This window comes from Anopheles funestus, chromosome 2RL (genome assembly GCF_943734845.2).
Source record: "Anopheles funestus chromosome 2RL, idAnoFuneDA-416_04, whole genome shotgun sequence".
NCBI classification, from domain to species: Eukaryota; Metazoa; Arthropoda; class Insecta; order Diptera; family Culicidae; genus Anopheles; species Anopheles funestus.
In genome coordinates, this window is record NC_064598.1 from 33,454,351 (window position 1) to 33,475,905 (window position 21,555).

Genomic DNA, 21,555 nt, shown 5'->3' on the forward strand with positions numbered 1-21,555 from the left:
AAAAACATTTAAATACACTCTTGTGTAGTTTTTTATACCTTTTTGTACGTTTACCCTTCACATGCAATAATGATAGGAGTAGCACGGTTTCGAAAGGAAAAGCCAGCAGCACTCTCGCCTCTACTATTAGTTTCCAGTACATTGAGCCTCACTGCCACAACCCACATTGCTCGGGCTCGGATGCGGCCGGTAATGATAAATCTTTTTTTTTGTTTGTTTCATCACTCAATGGCACACACGAGTCCCGGTCAGCCCTGGAAAAGTGTATGCTTTCCCGGTGTTACTTGAAAATATACATAAATGATGTATATGCTGCATCCAACGAAAACAGCATTGCCGTGTGTGGTAGCTGGTGGAGGCTACTATACACTCAATGTAAGGGAAAAACGTAGGGACAGGTGGGTGGGCGGTGGTGTATATTAAAATAGCAAATAAAATAAAACTTTTCATCTGATATTTTGTATAACAGACGAAGAGGAGAAGGAGAGAGTCCAGAGGGAGGATAGCTCGGTTGGTGGTAATAGGTAGTCTCAGGCAGGACACATATTAAACTCGATTGTGTGACCAAAAGCCACTGCTGCATCACTCTAATTTCATTTCCACAAATGCTCCCCTCGTCCCTTCAACTCCGCCCCTCCCCAGCACTATCCCTTTCGTGTTATCCTGGCTAATTGAATGGCCATGCACACACAATCTCCCAGTTTTCTGCTCATCCCCAATATTGCGGCTTCGATGCATTCTCCGTTTCCAGGTTTTGATAGGGTTCGTGAATTGCTGCATTTATTCATTTATTTATTTTTTATTCACCACACACACAGAAGCCTTGTTCTATCCAAAAACTCATACACATAAAATGTGGAACGCGTGCTCATTTTGTGTGACCTTCTCTCTTTTTCGCATGCAACTGCGTTTTTGTAAAATGCATTCTATGTTATTCTTTTGCCCCTTTTATCCTTTTAAATTTCCGAAGCGGTCCAGTCAAAGGTATGTGTGGGTGGGTTTTGCAATTTTTGTTTCTTTTTCTCTATCTCTTTTTTACACTATTCGCGCGCACGTGCAATTTCATTTTCATCCCCCCACCCCACCCTTCCTCCAAACAATAACAACAAAAAAAGGGAACAAAAATATAAAAGCAAACCAGCGGCGAAAATGGGATAGAGTGTAGAAGGGTGAGCGAGAAAATGGACACACGGTGTGTCAGGCTTTCCCATTGGAAACGATTATTGGTTATATTGGGGAAAATTGTAAAAAAAAAATAACATACGAATTTAAGTTGGAACACTTTGTGCGGCAGAGGGGCTAGGATAAAACAGTGTTGTGCCAGGGTTGTATCATGGAAATTTGATGTGTGTGGTGTCCGTTGTGTCCGATTGAGTGGTTTGAGGTGACTAGCCCAGCAGTAGCAGCAGCAGATTCTGTGAATGTCCGCGGTCTTTCTGATGTTTTTCTGTGTGTTGTACATCGTTGACCAAACGCTCGCTTTTTTTTTAAAGGCAAGGAAGGACGCATAGAGTAAAAAGGGTCGAAATAGGAAGACTATAAAATGTACAAAATGCAAAGGGAAGAGAATGTTTGCAATTTGTGTGCATTCCCCGGTTTTTATCCAAACTGTGTTCCAACTATTACCGTGCGGTGGTTTTTCACGGTGGTGGTTTTTTTGGTTTGGTTTCGGTGGGTGGTGAACCACGGCCTACAAAAATTACCGCCATTCTTGTTGTTCTTGTTGCCAATGCAATACTGATAATGATGATGATGGTGGGTTGGAGGGCTGTTCCCCTTGAAATTGTCCCCCCATGCTCCAAATAAAGGCACATTTAAAATGGTTGTTGCATTTGTTGCACCTTCCTGTCCTCCGTGTGTGTCTGTGTGTGTGTGTGTTGGTTTGCTGTGGTCATTTGGTTTTTCTGACCCCCTAGTGTGTATATATATACAGATGTGTGTATGTGTCTGTTTAAAAAGGGGAGAAAATAAGGGGATTCATCATTTTGTTTCTGTTTCATCTCCTCCTTGTTCCTGTGGCATTTTTGTTTTCTTTTTTTGCTTTTGCATTTCGTTCATCTCCAAAACAAAACTCAATCATTGGATTTTTGTATTTGTGTGCGTATATTGGATTAAGCGAGCGTCGTGGGCGTTTGTGTGAGTAGGGTGAACCGTGTCCTTTCCACCTGTCATTTGTGTATCCCACAGAATGCAGCATCGTTTTGTAGTGCGTACGGACACGCGTTTTGTTCTGGGGCGAAATATTATATCCTGGAGGTTCTGTTTCCCTCCCTTAGTGGTAGTCGTAGAGGTACTAGTAGTAGTAGTAGTAGCAGCAGCGTGTATGCGTATATGCGTATAGTAAAGTAAAAATATGCAGCAAAAGCATAACGCACCAAACAGGGCCGTGTTTGGTCCTTGGCTACTGCTACAGCACCGGAAGGCTATTAAATCAGTCACATTTGGGCGATTAAATGGGGATGGTGGAGTTTGTGCGAAAAATTTTACCATACGCACTGCACTTTTTGTTGCCTTCGTTGTTGCTGCTGTACCATGTCCGAACAGCTACTACTGGTGGGCAAGACTCTCACCTCGACTTGTTGTTTGGTGCAAAAGTAAAGGCAACAAAAACAACAAAACGATCAGAGAAAGAAGGATAATCAAGTATCAACAACATTTGAATAGTGGGAAACGTGATCACGGTGGTTCTTTCCTTTTTTTGCTGTTGTTGACCATTTCGTCATCACTCCTTGCGTGGTGTGAAGTGTGTTTGTGCTGTGTTGGTGTGCGCAGGTGTTTGCTTACGTATTTTGGATCCGTTTTGCACTCTTGGTAGCACTATGAACTATAGGCCACCTTCTTCTTCGTCGTCTACATCGTCAACACCATCGTCCTCGGCGACGTCATCATCGTCTGCTCCATCATCCTCCGCTACGCCCGCGTACGATGATTGGTGGCGACTAGCGATGATGGTTTCATCTTCGTCCACTTCCTATCCCGGACTGACAATGCCTGGGTTCCCTCGGACGACACCAACAATGTTACCGGCACCAACGCCAACCGTACGCCGTTGGCCATCTCGACGTTATAATAGTACCGGGGCTAGTTCATGCTGGTTCTTCGGTGGTTCGTTTGTATGTGAATACTAACTATAATAACTACAACCAGATGTGAACATGTTCGATACAACACTGTCGTAAAACTTACATTCGCGAATAGTACCACTAACAGATGTTTTTTTCTTTCTTTCATTGTTTCTACAGGATTCCACGGGTCAGAACAGTAATGACAGTACGACAGGAGGTAGTGGCGGGCCTGGCAATTCCACAGGGCCGACAGGCGTCCACGGTGCGCCCGGTACACCGAACTCCTCCTCCTCCTCGTCGTCTCAGGGCATGAGGCCAACGCCGTCGCCAACAGGTTCTGGTAGCGGATCACGTTCTATGTCGCCGGCAGTAGGTAAGTCAATCACCACTTGTTGCTGATGACCGGGGCCGCTATACCGACGGTGTTTTGAGAATGTCGTTTTGGAAATAAAATATTTCTCTGCATTGTTGTGTTCGATTGTGAACTCTGATAAGTATCAGGCAATACGTGCACCGATAATGTTGTTGGAACGATTTTCGACGTCGTTACTTTCGATTATTGTTATCGTGGGAGGTAGTTTATTTTACGTTGTTCAAGCTACCGAGAGAAGAGAGAGAGTTGAGCTATCAGGACAAAGTGAAAAAATATTCTGTTATAAAATACAGCAAGTTTGCAAAATAGTGTCATAACTTAGAAAAGAATGGTTTTGTCATGTTGATTATCCATGCCGTAATATTATTTTTTGTTGATAAATATTATGGTACTACAATATATGGCATGATTTTGTTTTACTTTGTGGTTGATTTTTTTGCAAAACAAATCTGTAATTTTTGTACGCGATCATGAGCTTATTATATCCTTCGCTATTGATTCCTCATTTTTGCAATCAACTGTTATGCAGTTAGTATGTCAAATCACATTTGGAAATGTCATTTTCTAGCGGCACGGACAATCGGATACCCGGATAATCCGCGATCGATCGTATAGTGTGTTAATCCGCGAATGATCATTCAATTCTATTTTCATCTTCTTTTTTTGGCGTAAATTTTAATAATATAGTTCTAATGTTTTAGAGATTTAACTTGTAAAATCTGGGAATAGTCCGCTGCTACATTAAGGAGAAATTATGTTGCCAGTTGCTAGTGTTACAATATCGTGTATTAATTTGTTTTCGGCTTGTTCTAAGTGGTGACTAATACTGTGTGTATTTTCTTTCTTTGTCCATTATAGGCCAGCAAAGTGTTTCGATGCCTCCTCGTCCATCCAGCAGTCACTCGCAAACTCCAAATCAGCAACAGCAGGGCCCGAATCATCAGCACGGCAGCAGTAACAGTAATCTCGTGCACGGCAATCAGACACAGGGACCGCCGGATCATCACGCGCGTGTTGCCTCACCGAATCGTCCACCGTCGGCCTCCGCACAGCAACTACCGACAGTTTCGACTGCCCCGTCAGGCAGTGCATCGTTGCCACCGTCGTCTCAGGCAGGCGGCGGAGGGTCGGCCGGTGCAGCGGCAGGTATGGCCGCTCAAGGCTATCAGGCGCAAGCGCCACATCCGCCCCACATGCACGGTCCGTACAAGATGGGTCCCGGAGGGCCTGGCGGTATGCCTCCGGGTGGTCCCGGACAGCAGATGTCTCCGTATCCGCCACCGCCCCCTCACCAGCAACCACCGCCGCAGTCGCAGCAGTATTCACCACACTCGCCCGCGAGTTACTCGCCGCGTCCGCAGTACCCGGGAGCGTATGGGCCATCGCCACCCGTGCCGGGACCGCCACCACCTCCCGGGACACAGTCGCCCCAGCAAGGTCCACCCGGGAGTGGTGGACCTCCGCCACAACATCCACCACCCGGTGGCTATCCCGGGCAACACCGTATGCCTAATCATGTGGGTGCCGGTGGTCCACCTCCACCGCATTCGCAGTACCCTCCGCATCAGTATCCACATCAGCCACCAAGTCCCTGGGGACCACCGCACACACAAGCCGGACCGGGTGGAGCCGGTCCGGGCCATGTAAATAATCATGTACAGCAATCGCAACAGGGACAGAGCGGTCCGCCGACGCCCGGTGGAGCAGGAGGCCCCCGGCAGGGTAAGGGAATGCCGCCGGGGCCACCGGGAGCTGGAGGTGTACACCCGCAATCGCCCCAGCAGCAGCAACACTCGCAACACCACCAGCCGCCACCACATCATCAACCGCACCATCAGGCGCATCATCAGCCGCCCCACCATCCGGGGCAACCCCAGTCCCAGCAACCTCCGCCCCAGAGTGGTTCACCGCAACCGCTCAACTACCTGAAGCAGCACCTTCAGCACAAGGGCGCGTACAGTGGCGCACCCAGTCCGACGCCACCACCTGGCCAGGGCTACGGCAACGGTCCCGGTATGCATCCACCGATGGGTCCACCTCACCACATGGGTCCACCGATGGGGCTGCCGCCACCGCCAAATGCAAGCAGTATGGGTCCACCACCACCGGCCGGTACCCCACCTAGCCAGTCACCTTCCGGTGCGGGTAGTGGCGCCGTAGGTCACCAGCATCCGTCGCAGCAAGACAGTGGCCATCCGCCTTCGCCGCATCAGCAGCAACCGCCGACGCAACCACAGCACCCCGGTCAACAGCCGCAACAACCGCAACAGCAACCTCCTCCCCACTCGCCCCATCATCATCCGCACGGGCCACCACCCCATGCGCAGCACCAACCGGGTCACCATCCTGGTGCCGATGTGCCACCGCAACCACATCACGGGCTGCTGGCGGGAGCGGGACAGGATAATGGCATTGTAAATGCGACCGGCGGGCCAGGTGGAGGAGCGGGTGGAGGTCCCCATCATCACCATCATCCCCATCATCATCACCCAGTTACCTCACTCGTTACGACGGGACCTGATGGCGCACCACTCGACGAAGCCAGTCAGCAGAGTACCTTATCCAATACCTCAGTAGGCAAGTATTCCACGAATCGTGATGTTACGTTTGCACCACCGTTCTATGTCGAGCTGTGCAATCTAATTTTTTTTTTCCTCACGCTTTCACAGCTTCCGGAGAAGATCCTACGTGCTCGACGCCGAAATCGCGGAAAAACGATCACTACAACCAAAGCCATCTGACGGGCACCAACACACCGTCGTCATCGAACGCGTCGCCCGGGCCGCACAACGCACATGAAGACTTCGAGCTCAACTCGTCCCCAACGTCCTGGCCCCGGACGCCAGCTAGTCCAGTGAGTATAGTAACGCATGGCGAAACCACCGCTACTACTATCGCTGCTGTCGCCAGTGGCAACAACATCAGCAGCAACGATCGCAACGGTAGCAACCGCAACAACACTAACCAACAGCAACAGCACCGTCAGCAGCAACAGCAGCAACAACAGCAGCAGCAACCACAGCAACTCTGCAACAGCGACAGCAATAGAGATGTGGTTGACGGTTGTATGAGCTCCTCCAGTTCACAGACACTTCTTCTCCCTTCGGTACGGATTCGGAATGAGCAGCAACAGCGGCAACATCAGCAACACCAACAGGAGCAACTATCGATGGAAGGCGAGGGTGCCATTGCTTACATTCCTACATCCGCTTCGCCCTTGTTTGACGAGAGCAGTAGAGTTGCGTTTCTACAGCGTCCCATGAACAGTAGAGGCGCAATTTCTCTGCGTCGAAACCAATTTCAACCAATATACAATGTTCCCTTTCAACAGTCTGACCAAAATCACCATCACCTCCCATCGTATCCTTACAATCGGTTGTTTTATCGACCGAATTCCTTCTCGCAACGATCGATGACTCCATCGAATCGATCCACCTTTATCGAAACTGAGTTTGGGACCACCTCCTCCCGATCGCGATCAATTCGCGATCATTCATTAGTAGTTCCTTCTGTTGGTGGTGTTGGGGCTGCTGCTGGTGCTGTCACTTCATCGTCTTCGTCGCCATTGGCTCACCGAGAAGATTTGTCACCGTCTTCAACATCGTCTTGTGCTGCATCGTCGTCGACATCGTCGGCTGCGGCTGCTACTGCAGCGGCCGCGGCGGCACTTGTTGCGTACTGGTACTCCTACTCCTCCTATACGTCGCCGTCGCGTTCACACGTCCTCGTGCCGAGCACGCCGGCGACGCCGATGTTGACACGTCGTCCGTCGAACGTAGCCAGTCGTAGTAGAAACGTAGATGTACAATCGGTTTTCTTTTTTGCGCCTTCTTACTATAGATCAACTGTGTTTTTGTCACCTTTTCCTCCTTTCCGAGTATCCTAAACAAAATTTTTCCACACCAACAATCGCGTAATTGTGGTGATTCCTTATCCCATGAGCAAACGTTATGCGCCCCTAAGAAAAATTCTTTCCCTCAGAATTCACTTTAGTTACGAATTCAGTTCGAAGACGTTCAAATTAGCTATTGCAAATTGGAATGTTTTTCGGTTTTCCTTCAAAAACAAAGTAAATTGAAGTCAAAATTGAAGTAAGAATGTCTTGGCATATATCCCATCATCATCTAACAACAAACACACAGACACAGTTTACACGATCAAACACTTAAAGTTTTCAATATGTTTGTTATTTTTATTTCAAGCTTTGGTTGTTTTCCTTGTCAGTAGTAGTGATTTATGGTATTTTTTTCTTAGTTTCGTAGCATTCTTTCCGCTGTTTCGTTGTGCGTCGTACGTGTGAGAGCTGTCTTACTTTCGTTGTTGCGTTTTGAATGTTTGCTTTCATCCCGCTCCGTTGTTGTGCTGTTTTGTCTGCCCAAGTGATTTTTTTCAGTTTTTACTACTGAGCTTATTATGGGGATATAAGTTATAACGTTGTGTTATGCTTTTATTAGTTTGCAAAACATAAAAACACCTATCAAAATGTATACACGATAGATGGACAATGTCACTTGAACATAACCGTAGCTCGGTGGTACCCTTTTCATATCAGAAGTTAACTATCCTTCTTCCCGCTACCAACACACCATCCGTAAGAATTTGGACTATCATATTCACGTTTATGGTATCATTGTTGCAATGACAAAATGATATCTAATTTTCCGATAAACCACCACCATCACCACCATTTACAGAAAGTTTGACGCATTTACTGAACTCGTTCCCTTTGACCGTTTTCTCATTCTAATTCGCAGGTATTTAACAGTCACGTTCCTCCCACGCCGGAGACACCTTTTAGATCAACTAAGGTTAATATCGTTTCTTTCACTTGCCAACCGAATGCCAACTGCGCGTTCGTTACAGCAAAAAAGTATTATTGCATGGATTGGATTTGGATGTTTGTGCTTCGGTGCTTTCATTTTGGTTGCCATTATATACTATTTTAAGTCTTATGTTTCCCTCGTGTTCCTTTTCTGTTTGGAACAACTTGCACGGTGATAGAGCGTTTGCATTTTCATATTTTTCTTTTCTTTTAATTAATTATTTAATCAACACAACATTGTTTTACCATTTGCACAGTGTGGTGTGAGCGATTTTGTTTTATTACCCATTAGATTAACAACCTAACCCTCTCTCAGATAATGCTGTTTTTTTAAACAATCGTACATTTGTTTAACTATAATTTAAAATCTCGCACATATTTTGTTAAGATTTAAATAGAATGGAAAGGAAACTTTTTTCGAATTCCTATTATCCTATTGCATACACTTGTCAGTGATCATATGATTTTTCTCTATGTCAAAACATTAGGTTTGGCTTTATAATACATCGTTTACTATTTACTAACAACTTGCGTTAATAATCATTTATTTTTTGGATTAATACATTTTATTGATATCTGTGTATCAATCTTCGACTTACAATAAAACAAATTTTTCTAGATTTTTTTTTATTTTGGTGTGAGATTTTAACTCATTTATTTTCTTTCATAACACAGGTGATTTCGATTTTTGTTGTTCTTACGTTTTATTTACCTACCTATAACAATGCTTATTCTACAATCTAATTTTTCCGCTATCATGTTATTTATCATTTTATGACAAATCCAGCAGAAATCGGACAGTCTGAACAAATTGTACGAGATGGACGACAAGCCGGAACGACGCGTGTTTCTGGATAAGCTGTTGGCGTACATGGACGAGCGAAGATCGCCGATCACGGCCTGTCCGACGATCTCGAAGACACCGTTGGATCTGTACAAGCTGTACGTGTACGTGCAGGAGCGTGGCGGGTTTGTTGAGGTGTGTAAGGTGAGTTGCTAAGCTGTCCTGACCTGTCCGATCCCCCAAACATAACCCCACCCTCCCACTCTAACCGTTGAGGCAGCTGAAGCTTATTCGAGAATGGTTGAGCGTACAACGCGGGTGTCTGCGTGTTTTCTTCTCTTTTTTTACCTCCTTTCCTCACCACCACACCTATTCCTTCTACCGCCACCCAAATCACTGAAGGTTACCAAGAGCAAAACGTGGAAGGATATTGCCGGTATGCTAGGTATTGGAGCGAGCAGCAGTGCGGCCTATACGCTGCGGAAACACTACACAAAAAATCTGCTACCGTTCGAGTGTAAATTTGATCGGGGTGGCATCGATCCCGGTCCGATCATTGCACAGGTGGAGGCGGGTTCGAAGAAAAAGTCCGCCAAAACGACATCCGTTCCTTCGCCAGGTAAGGAAGGCGTTACTCTAGTGACGAACATATGCTGGAACGTACATTCTTATCAACATTGTTTTCTCCTCATTCGTTTCAGGTTCATCCAACTCCCAAGATTCATTTCCCGCGCCTGGCAGCAGCAGTGCCTCGATGGATGGCTATGGGCCGTATCCGGGTAGCGGTTATCCGCCCGGTTCTACGCCGGACTATGTGCAACAGCAACAGCAGCAAGGAAGTGCCGGTGGTCCACCGGGTGCCGCTACGGCCGGTGCACAACCGGGTCCGGGTCAGCAACAAACGCCACAACCCCAGCAAAGGCCACCTTCGCAACAGAGTGGCACTCAGTCTCCTCATCCAGGTAGGGGTGTTTCGGTTTACGGTTCATAATCCCTGAAAACAACACACTTATAACCTGTGTTCACATGTTTTTGTTCGTTTGTGTTTACCGTCGTAGTGAAATAATTTGGTGAAGGTGTATATCGATACATTTTATTACTTATTTCTATAAAAATTGTTGTGAAAATGTTGTCTTTAATTAATTTTTACTTGAATTACATGAATTACAATTAATTAAGACGAGCTAATAATTGATAACATTGTGATACACACTGTACACTCCACATCATATGTGTATATATGCAACTCAACATCAGTGTCCCAGTTACTAGTGTCCCATCATTCACTGTACCAGCTGTAGCTCACGTCTCGGTCACTTTCCCTGCAAAATACGTCTTTATGCGTTGTCTTCAAATAGATACACCGTATTCCCAGTTTTTGTATATGTGACTTATGGTTCCTCTTCCATCATTGCGTTCTCTCTCTCTCTCTGTTTATCCTCTTTCTAACATCGTGTAGGTTCGGCACCGCCTGCCTCTGGCGATAACATTAGCGTGAGCAATCCCTTTGATGATCCTGTGGGTCCACAGCGTCCCCCGTATCAACAGGGCGCTCCCTATCCACCGGTTTCACGTCCCCAAGGTAATGGCACATCACTGCTCCCTATCTCCATTCCCACGCTAACACCCAAATGGTTCAGTTCGTTCCTTCATCCCCGTCCCTTTACCATTTGTTTCTGTTGTTTGTTCATCCAGACAGTGATCCCTTAATGTTACTAACGTCATAACCATTTGTATAAAAGATCAATATGCGAACAAAAAAAAGTTCCATAACAACACCCCAAGCTTAACATTCTGCACCGAAATGTTCCCCAAATGTAATCTCTAACAGCAACTATAAGAGCATTCTCGTTACAAAGTAGTGTAATTAACTGGTTCCATTTCTTTGCTTCGGCTTAATTCTTGTACACGTGTAGGTGCACCTTATCAAGGACAGCCGGGTGGTTACGGACAGTATGGTGCTCCGGAACAGTACGGCCCATCGGCGGGTACACCGCCTGGACAGTATCCACCACCGCCCGGTCAACAGGGACAGTACCCTCCAGCGAATCGACCGCTCTATCCTCCGTATGCACCGCCAGAAACTGGAGAAGGGTAAGGATATTGATTATATTACTATGTTTTGTGTCAGTTTGTGAGACCGTCGGTGTAGTGTTAGGCGTGTAACAGTGGCAGTAGAAGATTCGGTTTTAAGAGCCGGTTTGGTGCCGACCAACTCTCTTCATCGATCTTCTTTCTGTCCTACCGTATCGCTCTATGTTCGTACTGTGTTGTGATTTTGTCGTGCAAGCATACAGAACAAATGAATAAAGACCAATGCGTTTAACCTAATGACAGATCTCTCTACAGAGGCACACCACCATCGTCGGCGGCCGGCGTCCCAGGCCCTCCATCCGCGGCTGATCCCTACCGTGGATACGGCAGCTCACCATACCCTCCTCCGCCCCAACAGCGACCATATCCGCCACAACAGCAACCCGTCGTCAGTGCGGCGCCAGGAGTTCCTCCGGCCGGTACGCCTCCAATTCCGGGTCAGGCCGGTGGTGCCTCACAAGGGCAAGTGCCACCGGGTGGGCCACCATCGCAGCAGCAACAGCAACCGCAGCAAACACCTCCACCACAGCAGCAACCTGGCGCACAGGGTCAACCAGGTGCACCCGGAGGCTATCCGGCACCGGTTGGTCAACCGGGAGTGCCACAATCGGCGGCAGATTACTACCGACAGCAGCAGGATCAGGTATGTCAGGCTCTCTTTATTTTTTTCTCCTATTGTTATCTTATCTGTTTTGGCTTCTTTTTGTGTTTCGCTCTGATATTTATCGTGTAAATGTGTTTCAAGGCTCTTCCCTACCCACAGCCCAACCAGCCGAGGCGTCATCCGGACTTCGAAAAGAGTCAACAGCCCTACCCTCCATACCAGCAGCGGCCTCAAATGTACCGTAAGTATTCGACTGTTATGTAGGCTGCCGTTTCTTTTTTTCTTGATAATTAAGATCTGTGTTCTTTGCTTTGTTTGCAGCAGGTGGATGGCAGGCAGGTCCTGGTGGTCAATACCGTGGTCAATATCCTCCACAAAGTCCTCAACAACAATGGGCACACAATGGTCCCCGGCCAAGCGGTCCTCCGGGACCACCGGGTGCCGGAGGCCCTCCGGGTGGTCCACCAGGTGCTCCGGGTCAGTGGGGAGCGGCGGCGGACGTTAATCGCTACCCTCCCAATCAGCAGCAACCACCTTATCCAACGCATCAACAGGTTGGTAGATGATTGATTTTGGTTTACTTTAGTTTTATGCAACTGTGTCTTATCTGTATCTTTCACTTTCCGCAGGGTCAACAACAGCCCTGGAATCAGATGCCACCAACGTCGCAGAATTCACCACTTCGACCACCATTGCGCAGTGGCAAACCGTATCCGCCGATGGCGGGTGCCGGTCCCGGTGTTCCGACGCCTCCTGGTTCCATGCCAGGAATGCCAACCGCCAGCATTAATACGCCTCCGCAACAGCCGGGAGTTGTGGGAGTTCCGCCCGGTTCAACCACGTCATCTGTGCCGGTCGTTCCTGTTACGGGTGGTGTTCCACCCGTTGTTCCCTCCGCTGGCGGCGTTGTACCGGGTAGTGGCGTGCCTTCCGTTGCTGTTAATGCCAGTGGTGTGGTACCCGGGGCAGCACCAATACCAAATGCGTCACCAGCGGTTAAAGTACAGCCGACAGTGCAAGGCGGAGGACAAGTCCAACCGGCCGGTCCTAACTTCCAGCCATCTGCCACTGGTGGTGTACAGCAAAAGCGAGACATTGTGTTCCCAACGGATAGTGTAGAGGCAACCACACCTGTGCTCTACCGGAGGAAGCGCATAACCAAACTAGATATTGGACAAACTGATGCCTGGCGGATATTTATGGCCCTACGGTCCGGACTGCTTGTCGAAAGTACCTGGGCGTTGGATGTGCTAAATATTCTGCTATTCGATGATTCATCCGTCGCATACTTTGGGCTAGCACACATGCCGGGATTGTTGAATTTGCTGCTAGATCACTTCCAGAAGAGTCTTTGCGATATGTTTGAGAGTGGCAAAAGGGAGGGCACAACAAACCGGTTCAGCGTAGAGGGAAGTCATCGTGCTGCGCTGTTGGACAAAATGCTAGACGTCGATGATGATGATGCACCGGAGAAGGAGGAAGCTGGCCGTAAAATGCACCAACAATCTTCCATAGTGAATGCCTCCTCGATTGCGGTAACCACAACTACTGAAACGACGATAAAACTGGAACCAGCGTCGCCTATAATGATGGCGACAACAACAACAATGACAACTACAACCACCATGATCAAGCAAGAGAAGCTAGAGAATGGTCTACCCGATGCCGCTTTACTGCATCACAATGGAACGCAGGAGAACGGTGGTACTAAAGGGACGGCCAAATGTGCTAGTTCGACTATTGATAGGCGAAGAACCACGCAGTGCTATGCGCGACGCAGTACGAAACCATGTGATTCAAACGAGGAACTGGATTTGGGCTCGGTAAAGAACCCACCACATCCGGACGAACGAACATTGATACTGACGTCGACGACAAACTATACGATGACGTCCCGCAAGGGTCGCCCGGTAAAGATTCATCCCGCGGAAGACGACGTATTTGTGCTCGATCATCGGCGGGATTGGGATCGGGCGTCTGACTATCAGTATCAGCGAGACACCGAGGTCGGTGGCGATCCGTGGACGGCTGGTCATACCGATCCAGACCCGCACGATTACATCATGGACACGTTTCGGGCCGAGTTTGTGAACATTCCATTTGCAAAGTACATTAAAACCAGCGCCAAGTATGCTGAAGCTGCTAAAACGACGTCCCCCCGGAATGGCAAGCGGATAGCAACCAACATTAACAACAACTGCTATAATAGCGCCATGACTAACAACAACAACAACAACAGTGCAAAGTGTACAAGCAAAAACGAGCGGGAGCTCCAACATCAGAAGGAACAAGAAGAAGTACAAGAAGCACCGGTGGAGAAGAATCCGACAACGGCGTTGAAAAACACGTCCGAAGAGGACACGGAGATGGATGTAGAAGAGGAGGAAGAGCTGCTATCGCCACCGAAGCGAAGGAAAGAAGAATTGGCCGCAGCGGCACCGACGTTACGCACCCGGAAAGATCACCACATCGCGCGCCTAATGAACGGCGAAAGCGGCGAGGAGGAGGAAGCGAAGGAAAAGATGCTAGAAAGTGGTGTGGACAAGGTAGTAAAGAATTGTATAGTGAAGAAAGATAAATCTATGGTAGATGATAAGGATGCGACAGCAGCAGAGACAGTCGATAGCAAGGCTGCCGCAAAGGGTACGACTCCGACGCCTATGGATGCGGACTGTCGGGAAATCGATATGGAGCTGGAGAAGACGTCCAGTTTATCGAATGGGCCGCAAGAACCGGCCCACAACGCTGACAGTGAGCGGGAACAAAGTAGCGAAAAAAGCGTATCGTCACCGTCGGGTGATCGCGAACAGCAACATCAGCAAAATAGCGTGAAATTGGAGGAATGTCAGAAGTCACCAGCGACCGTAAAACCGGTGGACGAAAAGATGGACATTGATGAAACGGAAGAAGATGAGGAATCGTCGTCGGCAATAGTTTCGGCGGTCGGAAAGACGATAGCTTTCGACATAGCGGAAACGGTCCGCGATCCGGCCCGTGTGCTCAAGCGTCGCCGCATGAGTGACTACGAGGACGAATGTTATACGCGCGACGAGGCGAGCCTATACCTGGTTACGGAGGGACAGGATGCATTGGCTCGGCGTTGTGTGGCTATCTCGAACATCTTGCGCAATCTCACCTTCCTGCCAAACAACGAGACGGAGTTTTCCAAATCGTCCCGCTTTCTGGCGATACTTGGCAAGTTGCTGCTGCTTAACCACGAGCACCCGTTGCGTACGAAAAAGACGCGCAATTACGACCGCGAGGAAGATGCCGACTTCTCCGATTCGTGCAGCAGCTTGCAGGGTGAGCACGAATGGTGGTGGGACTTTTTGGTGCAGATCCGCGAGAATATGCTGGTGGCGACAGCAAACATTTCCGGCCAGCTCGATCTGTCCCGTTTCGATGAGCCGATCTCACGCCCAATCCTGGACGGACTGCTGCACTGGGCGGTCTGCCCGTCGGCGCACGGTCAGGATCCGTTCCCAACGCTCGGTCCAAATGCGGCCTTATCGCCACAGCGGTTAGCTCTCGAGGCACTGTGCAAACTGTGCGTGACGGACGCAAATGTGGATTTGGTAATAGCGACGCCGCCATTTTCGCGGTTGGAAAAGCTGTGCTCGGTGCTAACGCGTCACCTGTGCAAGAACGAGGATCAGGTGTTGCGCGAGTTTTCGGTCAATCTGCTGCATTATCTCGCTGCTGCCGACAGTTCGATGGCACGCACGGTTGCATTGCAATCACCGTGCGTATCATATCTGGTGGCGTTTATCGAACAGGCCGAACAGTCAGCATTGGGTGTGGCCAACCAGCACGGCATTAACTTCCTGCGGGATAATCCTGACTCTATGGGTACTAGTCTTGATATGTTGCGGAGGGCGGCCGGTACATTGCTCCACTTAGCAAAACACCCGGACAATCGGCCCCTATTCATGCAGCAGGAGCAACGATTGCTGGGTCTGGTGATGAGTCACATACTGGACCAGCAGGTGGCGCTCATTATCTCCCGTGTGCTGTATCAGTGTTCCCGGGGGACTGGACCGCTTACGACGATGGAGATCGAATCGGGAGGTAAAGCGAACACTTTGACCAACTCCTCCATCTCCTCCTCCTCCGTAACGGCTGCCTCCAACTCTTCGTCTGTGATGGAAGCAAAGGCGGGAGCTGATTCGAAGGCAGCATCAACAGCGATGTCTTCGAATGGCGGCAGCAGCAGCAGCACCATGCCAAGTACGGTAGATGGTACATCATCGAATGTTGCATCAAATGGTAGTGGTGCGAGCGTAACGAACAATGGAACTGCGTCTAATCCCCAACCTGCCGCGACGAACGGACAAATGACGGCGGAAGAATTTGTCACGCCATCCACACCTTCGACAGCGGCTAACGTTACTGAGGGTGTAGATAGCAGCGCAAACAGCAGCAGCAGCCGATCAACCAATTTGGATGCAGCCTCCATTACTGCTTCGACAACGGTAGTACCGGGGTACGATGAATCCAGTTCTTCATCGTCCTCGAATGCTACGGCAGATCATGGTACTTCGGTAACTAACGCGCCTGCCTCCCCTGAAGCAGCGACGTCCGTTGCATCGGTAAACCCAGATGGGACGCCCAACAGCAACGCCAGTGGTGGTACGGCAACAACAAATAGTGGCACTAGCAGCAGTACCAATTGTAGTACCAACAACAATAGTAGTAACAATAACAGCAGCAGTAGTAGCAACAGCAGCAGCAGTAGTGGTAACGCCGTTCCCACGAGTCCATCAGCTGCAGCATCAACAAATCCCTCCTCTCCGGCAGCGAATGTGGCCACGGCACCTCCACAGCCATCTTCACAGCATCCGATAACGGCTTCATCGTAGTGAATTCTCTACTGAGCCACGATATTACGCCACCAGCGGCAGCTTTAACATCTTACACGTTGACATTAGTGTCTCGAATGGGGGAATGGTTAACATCAAACGGTGCCAAGAATCGGAGGTTTAATGAGCTGGTGTGATTGGTTTGGTGGCGAACGATACTACTGAATGGCAACATGTGTATATCGAAGATTATATATATATACAAAGTTATTTATAGTTACACACATATTATATATATATATTTATAGGAATATATATTTAGCAAAATGAAAAAGCGAAGATCGATGATAAAATCAAGCAAAACTGGAAGAAGGGTTTAATTTGCGGGTAGCATAGAAAAACTGCACACCAGAAACAGGATTAAAACAAAAAAGGAAAAGAAACGGTAAAACCACAGAAAGATTGAAGAAACGAGAATGAGAAGTCGTGGTGGTGTTAATAAGGAAGAAGAGCCCATAACAATATGTGGCATTAGGAGAGGAAACAAAAGGACTACGATGAAGGACAAAAATCGTAAGAACAAGGTCTCACAAACGAACACGCATACGCGTACATACATGCATATAATTACTTATCCAAATGAGTAAATTTGTAATGTTTTGATTGAAAGTAAATATCCCCGCACACGCGTGTGTGTTGGACTGTTTTCACATGCATCAACAAACGTGCAATTGAAAACGCACGAAGGGGCGCTCCTGATATGGGTATCATGCGTATGCGTGTGCTCGCGTGTATGCGTGTGTTTGTATGATCGAAAGGACAAATAACACTAATTGTTATGCGCGCGCTGTTCATTGTTCCGGTTCCAGCTCTGTGCATCGATCCGATTGAGACGGGGGGGGGGGGGGGGGGGGGGGTGGGGTATTATATCGCTTTAAATTGCGCTTTTGATTGGTTTCGAAATGTATAAGACAAGGTGTGCCGTATAGCTGCAGAAGATCTTTTTTTTGTAGTTATTGCAAACAGTTCATTTATTGGCCAGGATGCAGCGATAGTCCTTTCATCGATACAGAAAGCAAAGCACGATGCAGCAGCAACTATCAATACCGATTGTGTGAAACATGATAAGAAGCAGCAGAAAGTATTACAACAAACACACCGAATGCAGGGTTTTAGTTTTTAGCCAAAAACGGTTTTGCTTCTTATCCATTCCGATGACACGCGGCGGGCATCGCACTCTCGCTTCTAGAGCGTTATTTGCCGGAATGGGTGAAGACGATGGGATGGTAAAGCAGCAGTAAGGAAGTTAGGAATGAGAAATGTGCCCTTTTAGTTTTATTCGGTTGCATTCTGTGTAGCGGTGATGCACACACACACCAAGCAGATAGGCACTAGTGAAACTATTTGGCAAGAAAAATCATACTCACCTACCAAACGTCAAGAAGGCCCACTACAAAACATAACTAAACTAAAAGAAAAGCATGCATCGGCTTGCGCCAATTTGACCCAATTTTCAAGGGCGAATAACTTGCAGTAAAGTGAGTTCAAGCGGGAAAGGGTTTAACCTGTATATAGTAGGGTAATCGGGAAGGAATCATGCAAGGTGCGAATGTACGCGAGAGTAGAATAATCGAAAATGTGTTACAGTAGCGTAGTGTTGAAACAGTTTTATGAAGTCAAAGAAAGGCAACGAGGGGTGCGCGCGCGCCCCTCTGTGTTTGTGTCCCCATGTGACCGTGTGTATAGTAAAGGTATAGCAATTGGTGGTAAAAAAATGCTTAAGAACAATGTGTACATAATGGATTTAAAAGCACTAGTTTTAGTTGGGCAGACAGGACAGAATCACAGAAATGGTGGAAAGAAGGTGGAAAGGACACGCAAGAAAAAAAAAGGCAACATTCCCGCACCGCGAGTCCTGATCGAGTTGCTTGTGGTGGGCACTTGAGCGGGATTCGCTGCAATGCATTCTGCGGTTGTCCTTTGAAGAGACGGAGAGAGACCGGGAATGGATGGGCAGGCAGTGCTGCCGCTGACACACATGTTGCACACGAAAACGAATCTCCACAATTTAAACGTTTATTCATCCTTATTTCTTACGGTTCGGTTATGCTCCTCTTCTTTTCTTAAATCAAGCAAAACAGTGTGTTTGTTGTGTGTTGTATCCTTCTGTATCAGAACAGACAGGACGCTACAGAAATCAAATGTATCGTACTACACGCGTACTATGTGGTGATCGTGTGTGCGTATGATCATGTTTCTGGGTGGGATTTATTTTTGGTCCATTTTCGAATACTTCTCCATTCCGCGTAAGTCATGAAAAAGAAAGGAAACTCTTATTGCGAAGAGTAGTTATTTAGAGCTTTTCTTGTTTGCCTACGGTCGATAGACTAGGACTCTATATGGATATTAGTAGAGAGAAACATAACAGAGCAGCTCACAGAAATAAAGAATCATATGTAGGGGGTGCGTGCGTTTGCGATAATGTGTGCGTGAACAAAAAAAAAGAACAGCCAGAATGGTAGGAAATAATCTGCAAAAAAGGTGATAAGTTATTTATTTGTTTTTCAAACTAAATAAGCTATTTTTGTTAGCAACACTACTAGCATCTGCTAATCATCAGTTTCCTTCTGGTTTCCTTTCGTAAACAGACACACGCACGCACGCAGATCGAATATTTTTCATTTACAATTTTTCGGCACAATGATCTTACACGTACATGATCGTTCCTGTCGATCCTTGTCTTGTGTCTGCTAGACAATTTTGTGCACTTGAAGGCTGCTGCGATGATAATCGATTCTTGGACATAAAAGCAGCTAGGAAAAATTTGTGCTTAGTAGGCGGCTTCTTTCAAAAGGCGTTTTTTCCTCTTTTTTTATTCCCTTCTATTCTCTCTTTCTTCCAATCAAAAGCATCAAAGGCAGACTGCTTGCTACATTCTTTCCCACTAACAGCGCGCGTGTGTGTGTGGGGGTAAAGTGTAAAAAAAATAGTAAACTGAAGCTAAGCGTAGTTTATGGTTAATTTAATTACACTTAGCAAATAGAAGTTGTAGGCATGTGCGTGCCGTGGGTGTATGTACACGAGCGAACGAGTCAAAGGGGTAAAATGTAGTAAACAAAACAAAACATAAAAAAACACACACACACGCAAAGCAAGCGCACGCATAACGTATGTGGAGCAAATTAAAACTTAAATCATCTGCCGCACGCGAAAAGAGAGGGTATTACACGGTTTGGTGGGTTTTTAATTCAAATTCTACCCTTAATGTGCAAACCCCACAAGCGCACACACATACAGATTGAGGTGTGCATCGTGAATTCGGAGCGTATGTGAATCTGTGTACGAATGGCGCGGTTAATGTTGATGTGTGGTAATGGTTTGGGTGGTGTGGTCCTTTTTGTATGAATGAAAAAAGGAGCAAAACCACACGTTGATAATAGTTGTAAGTAAATCCACATACAAGCACACACACACACATGCGCGCACGCGGCGTATAACTATAGATAAAACAAATAGAAGGATACACACATACAGGCGTGCGGTAGCAATTCTAGTGACAAAAAACAAATGGCAAAAAGGACAAAACACACACGCGCGAGTAGTAGTGTGCTGTGCACTAAAAAATGGATAAGCAACAACAACAAAAAATCGTTGTTTTTTTTCCTTAGTTTCTCTAGTGGCGCTAGTTCGATGGATATGTGGTGGCACCGCGGTAATTAGCAAAACAAAAAAACAAGAATGGAAACGAATGAAAAATAACACATTTTTTTGGTTTTTCAAAATGTGGTGGTGTAGTTGTGAATTTTGTCAGTGATGTCGCGCAAAACGTGTGAGAACAAAACGCGGTAGAACAGGGGCTCTTTGGGGTGGGTGGGTGATTATTAACTAAGCTGAAGATAAATGGTAGGACCTTTAGGGCGGTGTTGTTGAGGATTGAATGGATGATGAATGACAATGGATGAGTGCGAGATATGTTTAAACAAAGCTGTAACACTTTTACAACCCAATAAGTCTCTATGTGTATAATAGTATACGCGGTGCGCAAAAAAACAGAAGCGACGGATATAGTTGTAGCATTGGCAGTAGACATAAGTAGTAGACCGAGGTAATGAAGATATGAAGGAAAACCGGAAAGCCTCGGGAATTGTGGATCTTCGCCTATCTATCCTGTAGAAAAGAACACAAAATACACACACACACATAAGCAAGGCAGACAAACACAATCTTACGATAAAAAGAGGATAGCTTTTGAAGGAACAAAAGATGGATATGCGCCCCTGCACTCTGTCTGGTGTGCTGGCGGCATTCAATTGGCGCGCGCTAGTAAAAAAAGGAAACGTAAAGAAAAATACGAAGAAGGCAAAAAAACGAAGAAACAAAATGGAAAAGAAAAACAAGAAAAAAAAGAAACATGTGGCAACACACAAACAACGCAGAACACATACAATCTTAACAGTTGGGGTCATACCGTACTATACGAGCATAATATGGGGGCCATGTGAAGCCCGTGGCGTGACGTGAATACGAGTAGGGGAATTAGGCACACGTACAGAAACACACAGACACACATACACACATATATAGTAGTGCGATGTGTGTCAGCAAAAAATGAAAGTGAGGAAGTGCGGGGGAAAAAAGCAAATTCTATTACGGAACGGAGAAAATATTTGTAATTACTATTATTGATACATAAAAGTATAAATACACTTAGTTTTTTTAATTAAAATAAAAATTGAGAAAAAATTAAAAACTGAATGCGCCTTGTTGTTGTTCTTTTGCATTTTAATGCAGTATTTTTAGTTAATTTTAATTTTATCCGAACGTTGCTGCTCTGGCGGAGCAATGCTGTTGATGGTATGAGTAAGTATATATTTTTCAACACCAAGAGAGCATCCAAGGAGGAAGGTGATACTTCGTTCTATCCGAAGATGATCTAGTTTTTGTGATCGATAGTATGGGAGTATCCGATTAAGGGGAAATAATCTCTCATCTCCCTTAATCCTTTGGAGCAATA

At 46.9% G+C, this 21,555-nt stretch overlaps 1 protein-coding gene across 21 annotated transcripts in view; it reads left to right on the plus strand.

Moving 5' to 3' along the window:
• LOC125763783 (trithorax group protein osa) overlaps positions 1-17,111 on the plus strand; it is a 116,557-nt gene extending 99,446 nt beyond the window's left edge. For 7 of the 21 annotated variants that reach the window (XM_049427268.1, XM_049427285.1, XM_049427271.1 and 4 more), the window contains 13 exons: positions 3,243-3,438; positions 4,297-6,015; positions 6,108-6,292; positions 8,193-8,246; positions 9,048-9,248; positions 9,447-9,663; positions 9,746-10,006; positions 10,504-10,626; positions 10,961-11,138; positions 11,382-11,781; positions 11,884-11,983; positions 12,064-12,296; positions 12,372-17,111. In XM_049427268.1, the coding sequence (XP_049283225.1) occupies positions 3,243-3,438; positions 4,297-6,015; positions 6,108-6,292; positions 8,193-8,246; positions 9,048-9,248; positions 9,447-9,663; positions 9,746-10,006; positions 10,504-10,626; positions 10,961-11,138; positions 11,382-11,781; positions 11,884-11,983; positions 12,064-12,296; positions 12,372-16,601 (8,097 nt within the window). In that variant the 3' untranslated portion in view covers positions 16,602-17,111. The remainder of the gene's footprint in view (positions 1-3,242; positions 3,439-4,296; positions 6,016-6,107; positions 6,293-8,192; positions 8,247-9,047; positions 9,249-9,446; positions 9,664-9,745; positions 10,007-10,503; positions 10,627-10,960; positions 11,139-11,381; positions 11,782-11,883; positions 11,984-12,063; positions 12,297-12,371) is intronic. The other 14 variants (XM_049427275.1, XM_049427288.1, XM_049427287.1 and 11 more) reach the window with 12 other exon arrangements.
• The last annotated feature ends 4,444 nt before the right edge of the window (positions 17,112-21,555 follow it).